The 8,157-nt window shown below is 32.8% G+C and overlaps 1 protein-coding gene and 1 long non-coding RNA gene across 2 annotated transcripts in view; both read right to left on the reverse strand.

The window, feature by feature from the left end:
• The window catches only part of LOC107641762 (shikimate O-hydroxycinnamoyltransferase-like), a 3,354-nt gene extending 805 nt beyond the window's left edge, over nt 1-2,549 (reverse strand). Inside the window, exons 1-2 of the mRNA XM_016345229.2 lie at nt 2,039-2,549; nt 1,364-1,805 (exon numbers count right to left, since the gene is read on the reverse strand). Of these exons, the coding sequence (XP_016200715.1) occupies nt 1,364-1,805; nt 2,039-2,440 (844 nt within the window). The 5' untranslated portion in view covers nt 2,441-2,549. The remainder of the gene's footprint in view (nt 1-1,363; nt 1,806-2,038) is intronic.
• On the reverse strand, nt 6,665-7,755 carry LOC110271834. Its single transcript, XR_002362623.1, has 3 exons — nt 7,411-7,755; nt 6,878-6,922; nt 6,665-6,706 (listed from the first exon to the last, which is right to left on the reverse strand). It is a non-coding gene; the product is annotated as an uncharacterized LOC110271834 (long non-coding RNA).

The raw sequence follows: 8,157 nt of genomic DNA on the forward strand, positions 1-8,157 counted from the left end.
GTTTAGTGGATATGGGATGTAGCCTGTTATTCATATTATTCATAATTTTTGTTGTCTACCTAATCGAATATATACACCATTAATGTATGTGCAGTTCTTCTCTCTTATTTTTTTTAGAGAAAAAATTCTAAACGATCCTAACAATTATCTCGAAAGACAACGAGGTTCTAAAAAAAAAATCCATTTTCAAATTTTTATTTGGAAAAGTCTAAGGGGCCAACAACTTTGTTAAATTCTGGCCAGCATGTAACCAATAAAAAAAAGTGAATGAAATCTCACACCATTAAAACCATCATTGATGGCTATTTGATGGCTACAAATCACAAAGTTGCTGGCCCCCTAGCATTCCTCTTTTTTTTTTTTATGAGACTAGTTAGCCTATCTGTTAATATTTTCTCTCTATATTAACGAAATAAACCTACATGACATGTTAAACTGTTGATTTATCCTTTAATAACTAACTAGGATTAACAATTTTTAATTTTTTGTTGGGAATCTCTTTGTCTTTTAATGATAATTTTTAAGGTTGTTTAATTTTTAGTTTTATTTTTTTAAATATATTAGCTAAATTTACTGTGTAAAATTAAAAAATATTAGTAATTTTTAAATTATTTTTACTTATAAAATTTAAATAGAAGATATATTAGTGATTAACGTATCACATAAGCATGTTCTGGAAAGAGATCATTGATAGAGGGGCTAACCAATCTCACGAAATTAAATATTTTGTACAAAAACCTTGTAGTCCATAAAAAAAATATCAAGACCAAATTAGATATTCATTTTTTTTAGCCTAAATATGTGTTTATTTATTTCTTTTTTATTTGAGGATGAAAATCGTAACAGTGAGGATATATAATAGTTAACAAAATAAAATATTCACTCTCTTATCATTTAAATTGAGTACCAACTTTCAAAATGTTGAATACTTGAATATCATAATCATAACATATTTAATATTTATAACCAATTAGGGCGGTTATTCTATATATTGTGAATAAAAATGTTATGCATGTATAAAAGAAAATCAATTATTGAATGAATTGTGATATATTTATGTATAAATATTTGTTATTTATATATTATTATTTTAATTATATATTTAATATTTTAATATATATTCTATTAGATTAGATAATTTTAGATGTAGCATGCATGATGGATTATGAATAGAGAAGTGACATAATTGTTCACTTTTTAATTATTATTTGCATTGTTACTTTTTATTGTAAAATTAAGGGTTTACTGGCTATGTATTATGAAATGAAATAATAAACTTTTAGAAAATATATGTACAAAATGAGTTATTTTATACGTATTTTATAAATATTTCTCTTTTGATGGATTGTAAGTTGTAAGTTACCATCAATAATAGCTTTGGATGAAACAGAAGCCGTAGCAACCAATTTCCACAAGAATGCAGAGAAGGATACAAGCTTTGTGGGCTTGGCACCGTTTGAGGTTGCAAGTGCCTGAATGCGGTTAAGTTCTTCAACAGTGATGAAATATATGCGGCTGATGATTGGGCCGGGATCGGAACTGGGATTGGGCTCAGCTGGTGGAGGAAGGTGGTCGGTGAGGAGAACATACATGCGGTCAATTGAAGCTGAAGGGTGGATAGTTGGGGGGCGTCTTGGACTGAGGAGGGAGCGGCGAAAACAAGGTTGATGAGTTAAGGTAGTGAGCCCTGTCGATTGGGCCAACTGGGCCCACGATACAAGAAATATGTTTGTACTGTAAGCATCTGCGATTCGATGGTCAGAAGTGCATCCTACTACTAATCCACCACACTTTAGCCAAGTTACCTGCACCAATTATACAAAAATGCATGCTTAATTAAGTTAATTAAATATTCTTACAAAATAAACCGAGTTAAAGAAAAGTTTGAACTAGCTATTGGTTAAAATTTTAACAAAAACTTGCGTAGCTACTGTAGTCACCAACTTAGACATGCATGCTACAATCCACCTCTATGTTGAGTTTCCTTTTTTTTTTTTCCCATAATATAGTTTAGATCGAAAAGGATATTTATCCATGCCTGAACAGCAAGCACGCCACGCTTCTTCTTTGGAACAAGCTTTCCTTCAACAGATTCATCAGGGTTATACAAGTTAAGACTCTGAAGTTCAACATCAGCCTCAGCCACAACAAAATCAACCCCACGGTTATTGCAAAGAAGCTCAGGTTCACCCATGGAGTTTTGCACCACCTCACCACCAAAAGCATAATAGGGAACCAAAGCCTTAGCTAGTGAATTCTTAAGTGACTCCACCATTGATCCAAAGCTCAGCATTGCGGTGTTATTGTAGCAAAAGAAGACGCTAGCATCAATCGGTGGAAGAAGGAGGTCAAGGTTTGAGAATGGCAACCAATGGTCTTGCATGGGAAGCATGGCTGCCACCACTTCCTCTTTGATCACACTCACTCTGAATTCTCCCATTTTTTATATACCAAATATGTGAATATTATTGATGGGTTTATTGTATTTATGTGTGTTGATGAACACAAGCCACATGCAAAAGTTGGCTTATATTATATAGAAAAAGATATGGATAAATGAAGAAGATAGTAAACCGGGGGAAATTAAACCAACTGGATCCTTTTCCAACAATTTATTTTTCTTGTTGCTATAATTAATTAATCAGCGAAATGTCATATATATTGGTAGTGACAATTATTACTAGTGAGACCTTAAGCATTTTAAGGACGACAAATTATAGGCATGCAAATTAAATAGGGTAGTTCCCTGGTGACTAAGGATTTGGTGGCTAAGGAAGGCCAAAAATTGATTAGATCATGATTTGGTGGCACTACAACAAAACAGCATTTTGACGATGGTTTTTTTTAATGCTTGGTGACGGTTTTATTGTCATTAAATACTTTTGCGACGGCTAAAAAAAGCGTCACAGATTTGAGCGTTGCCAGCTGGCATAGTGACGATTTTGGACCACCGTTGGTATGGAGTGTCGCTAAATTATTTGTGACGGTTTTTAAAGTATAAAACCGTCACTAATTTGTAACACTTGTAAAGGTGTTTTTTATACTGTATTTCGCGACGTTTTAAAACTGTCGTTAAATTATTAAATCCTGTGACAGTTTTTTCTTATATCTTTGTGATTGTTTTAAACAGTCACAATATTTAGCAACAATTTGAAACCGTCACTAAGTTACTTGTCTTTATGACGGTTCTTAGATATATTTAGTGACTATTTAAACTGTCGCAATATTTTTAGTGACAGTTTTTCGAATTAAAACCGTCACTAAGTTACTAATTCCTGTGATAGTTTTTCCTGTATTTAGTGACTGTTTTAAACTGTCATAATCTCTCCAACATCAAAGCTTTCTTTTATTAATTATTACAAAAATTATTTCTATTATAAATAATAATTTATACGTATATAAATACTACAACATCAAAAGTTTCCTTCTTAATAAAATTTTCTACACCAAAATATTTATACAATCATAGATCTAATTCATTGTTCATTTGATTCAAAATTCATGTATCTATAAAGAGTAAATACTACCATACACAATAAAAGTATCAACCCTGTAACATAATTTATATATCTAAGTGCTAAATAAATATATGATATTCGGTTCTTGATGGTCCACTTGTAGTAGCAGATTGCATAAAACCTCTTGTGCAAGAGCTTCTCAAATTCAACTTCAACTTCAGTGGTTCTTCCTCTATGAAAAATACCTCTGACAAAGTAAGATCATCACATAAATACTAGATTTACAAGATAGGAACAAAAATATCTAAGGGTAATAATGGAAAACAACTAACTTACTGGTGTTGCTCAACTGGTTCAAAATGAAATGGGTCAGAGTTTGCATCATCGAGCCTGAAAGCAACACTGGATAAATTGCACATGTTTGGATTTAGTCCCAGCAACAACATAGCAAACCATTTAAAACAATGTACAATGAACGATAGCATACCAAAATCAATCAAGGAAGGATAATTGATGGTCATCCACCACACTTTATAGCCTATGATTTTTCTACCATGAACAGATTGTACCTCGTATGCATTCTGAAGTTACTTGAAAGCTTCTGCAGCCTTTTCATTACCCATATTTTTGTCGGGATGAATCAACATTGCATGATAACCAGTGAAAACAGACTATTAGAAATAACGAGAATTATCAAGTAACAATTAGTGAAGCTATTAAAGGAAATGTGACTTGCATACTACAAGCAACTAGATACAACCAAATTCCAATAGCACATAAATCTGCAATGTAAAAGTCATCAATCATGTCAAACACTCGAGTTGCATGATGTGGCTTGTCATTGAAGGGTGATGAGAGAAGATATTTTAGAAAGAATAAATGTTTATTACCTTCACTGCCAAAACAAGTATTTTGACCAAATAACAAAAGAGAAAGAATCAAGCAGGAGATAAGCATGGCGAAAAAGTATTCACCCATTACGGCCTACCTTTAAAGCTACCATATGATTTATGTATGTCAGAACTTGGACATAGAACTATAACTAATAGTACTATGTATGAGCCATAACAATATATATTCATACACATTAAACTAATTAAAGTTAAACACTAATTTTTATTCATACAATTGCACGGCAACATTAAACTAATTAAGGGTTCTACTTCTATGTAATAACAGAATCCACATCAATAAAGCACTTCACTAATTCACTTAGCTACAAATGCGTACCTTATGATTGTTTAAGCTAGGCTGAGCTGATTTCCCTTTACTCCCTTGTAAGTATGCAAAGAAATCAGATACTCACATATCATAATAAAGCATATTAACCAAATTTCATATATATAAAGGTGAAAAGAGAGTAACCAGATTTGGGATGTCGCGGGGACAAAAGAAGAAAAACGAGGAAGACACTGATCTTAAAGCTCTACTAGTTAAGATGACCTAACTTGCATTCTTCAAGCATAAGTGCACAACACAAGACACTAATTCAGAACAATGAAAAATGAAAACATTCACTCTTTTGCACGGTCGAAACATTACCAAAACTCACAATAGCTACATTATTAGATTGTAGAAGTTGGTTAGCATTGAGAAGAAGGAAAGATTAGCCTTAATATAACAGAAGCTCAGAAATTGAAAGAAAGTAGAATCATTTGACATACTTATAAGATTTGAAGAACATTGACCAAGACAAGACAAAATATGTGAAATACAGAAACAGTTAATCATCTCCAACAAATTGAAGAACTAACTCAAATCCAAACTCAGGAAGTAGAACTCACAGAAGGAATCTTGTTTTCATGTACAAATGCTATTGAAACTTGAGCATGGTTTATGATAAACTCCATTGCATTTGGACCTGTTCTTAGGTACCTCAAGAATCATTAGGGAAATGCTTGGAATAATAAAAAGCATCTAAAAATCAATGAGAAAAGGAGTGAAAAACATACCAAGTGTGTCATATAATGGGACATATGTTACTGAATGGCTATTACAAGCCTGCAACCACCATATTTAAATCAGGTTTAGTACTAAACAGTTTCTTGCTGATCAAGTTAAGGGAAATATGGTTGAGGGGGGCATGGTGTCTTGTAAGCTTAAATAACACCTTTATCAACTTCTCGGAATTACCTGCAATCTAGAATATAAAATTGAAATGTGCTTTTGCCACTTGAAATCAAGTTCGAGATCCAAAAAATACTAAAGACTTACAACCAATCATCCAAAAAATATTAAACTAAAAAAAAAAGTGCAATAAGCAGACCTGCAAAACTCTTAACTTAACTGTTGAGCACACGTTATTACCAGAAAGGCACTCCCAAACCCAGTTCATAACAACACTTATAGATGAGAGGCTAAAATTTCTTAAGAGCAGATGCAGGTTCAAGGCTTGAGGGTAAACTTGCCAGGCTCGGTGTATTTTGCTTCTAGCTGATCAACTTTGTTAAATTTAAAACCCCTGATTCTCAATACCTCAGGCTCCTTGGAATCCTTATGGTCGACAATTTCAAGGGTCCAACCTTTGTTCTGAACTGAACCACTTGCATTAACCTATTAAAAAAGAAGAGAAAAAAAACTCGCAAAAATAATTAACCTTATTTCTTTCATGTTAATGACTAACTCGATGCCATTAAAGAATTAATCAAATTAAGGGACAAAATTTTTCACATTAGACATTTGCTTGGCTTTTTATTTTTTTATTTTTTTTAACATGTCAAAACAGAGAAATTAAATCTATCCATGTCAAAATGTCAAGATTTTTAACATTTGTTAGACAATTAGTTCTCTCAGCTTTTTAATCAAGTGCTATAAAATTGATAATTTCAAGCAAACAATGAAGTTTACTAGGAACTCACAATGCCTAAATTTGGTCATAACTTTGGCATTATTTACTAGTTTTACTAAGTTCTTAACAAATTTAAAATGTTAATTAAGTCACATAGATTCATCACAAATGTAACAAATATGCAGGAACATCAATTGCTATGTATCCATGCATATCCTCTTTTGGTTTCTCTTAGTCTTGGTTTGACTAATGCATCATGCATCATTGCCATGTAATTTGTCTTAGTCTTTTTCTTCATTTGCTATGTAATTTCCATTATGCCTTATCTTATTTTGTTTTCTAATTAAAAATCAAATGAAATTAGAGCAAGCAATCACATTGCAGCCAATAAACACAGTTCACAATAAAGAGTAACTCATCTCTCACCACAATGAGGACACTCAAAAGCCGACAACAAAATCTGCACAAAAGTTAAAGGCAACAATGCATTATGCTTACATACCATAATCACAAATTCATGCTTCAAAAATTAATCATATAATTAAATCACACAATAAATTCCTATTTAAAAAGGCAAAGAAAGAAATTATTGAAGTATTACCATAACTCAATAAGGATAAAGCACACATACCTTTCTGAAGTGAGGAATTAAAGTGAGTAAGAATCTTGTAATCCACTACGAAACACAATAGAAATGAAATTAAAACCACTCTAAAAGGGGATATTCTTATAGTGGAGGAGTGCTACTTGTCGAAGAGAGAGCTTGAAGCCTTGAAACAGAGAGAGATGACGAGGAGAGGTCTACCATATCAGTGCATTAATTTTATATTATCTATCCTTCTAATTAGAAATGTATCAAGTCAGCCATAATTTTAGTTGATACATTTCATCGAACAGGTTGTGTGCAAGTAAAATCAAAATGAATTTTAAAACAAAATAAAGCTTCCAACAAAACAATCCTCCATATAATAAGATACAAAGCATGATCTCTCAGACGAAGAATCAATGAAAAATTTAAAATCACAAATAACAGTACCAAAGAATAACAATCATGTATAGGTTATTTGATTTACATTAATCCATTCACAATTTCACATTAAAAAATTAGCAAACAAAGCATAAAAGGAAGAGAAGAACCGAAGAAGTGAAAGTAGTGCGACTAACCTTCGATGGAGACACGAACGGAGACCGGCGGCGACATGGCGGTGAGCTACTCCAACCTCGAACAGAGAAGACAGGGAGGACGCGGACAGCGGGAAGGAGGACGCCGAGCTACAAGAGAGGGCCTGGGCTAAAAGAGAGGACGCGGAGGCGCCGACAATACGGACGGCGGCGACACTGTCTCAAAATGGTTGCAGGGAGAACCTAGGGTTTTGGCTGGGTGATTTTGAACTTTGCTTGAGTTCAGAGATAGTGATTCATGAACAGGGGGTGTTGGGGGAAGGGGATGAGTGAGGGCTGAACGTTGGGGAAAAAACCAAAACGGTGCCGTTTAATAAGCACCGATCCAATTTCATTTTAAAATATAGAAATGGTTATCAGAAATAGAAAATAAAAAAAGAAAAAAGAGAGAAAGGAATAAATTGCTAGTGACGCTGAAAAAATTATATAAATAAGTGTCACTATTTTATTTAATAACGACTGTTTAAATAAGGGTCATAAAATAAGTGTAGCTATTCATCAAATTTGGTGTAGTGTGACCTGTAGCACTAAAAATTTTACAAGAAGTCCTAAGGCCAAAAAGTTGAGGCCTTATTTTCTGATAAAAGCAGGAATTAGACATTGAAAAAGAAGAAAAGAGAGTCCTGTATGCTTTTTAAGAAGAGAGAGTGTCTCTGAATAGAAATTTTTATTGTTTAATAATAACTTATCATATATGACAAGTAATTTTAAAAATAATAATTATATAAA

Source organism: Arachis ipaensis, chromosome B05, assembly GCF_000816755.2.
Source record: "Arachis ipaensis cultivar K30076 chromosome B05, Araip1.1, whole genome shotgun sequence".
Taxonomy (NCBI): domain Eukaryota; kingdom Viridiplantae; phylum Streptophyta; class Magnoliopsida; order Fabales; family Fabaceae; genus Arachis; species Arachis ipaensis.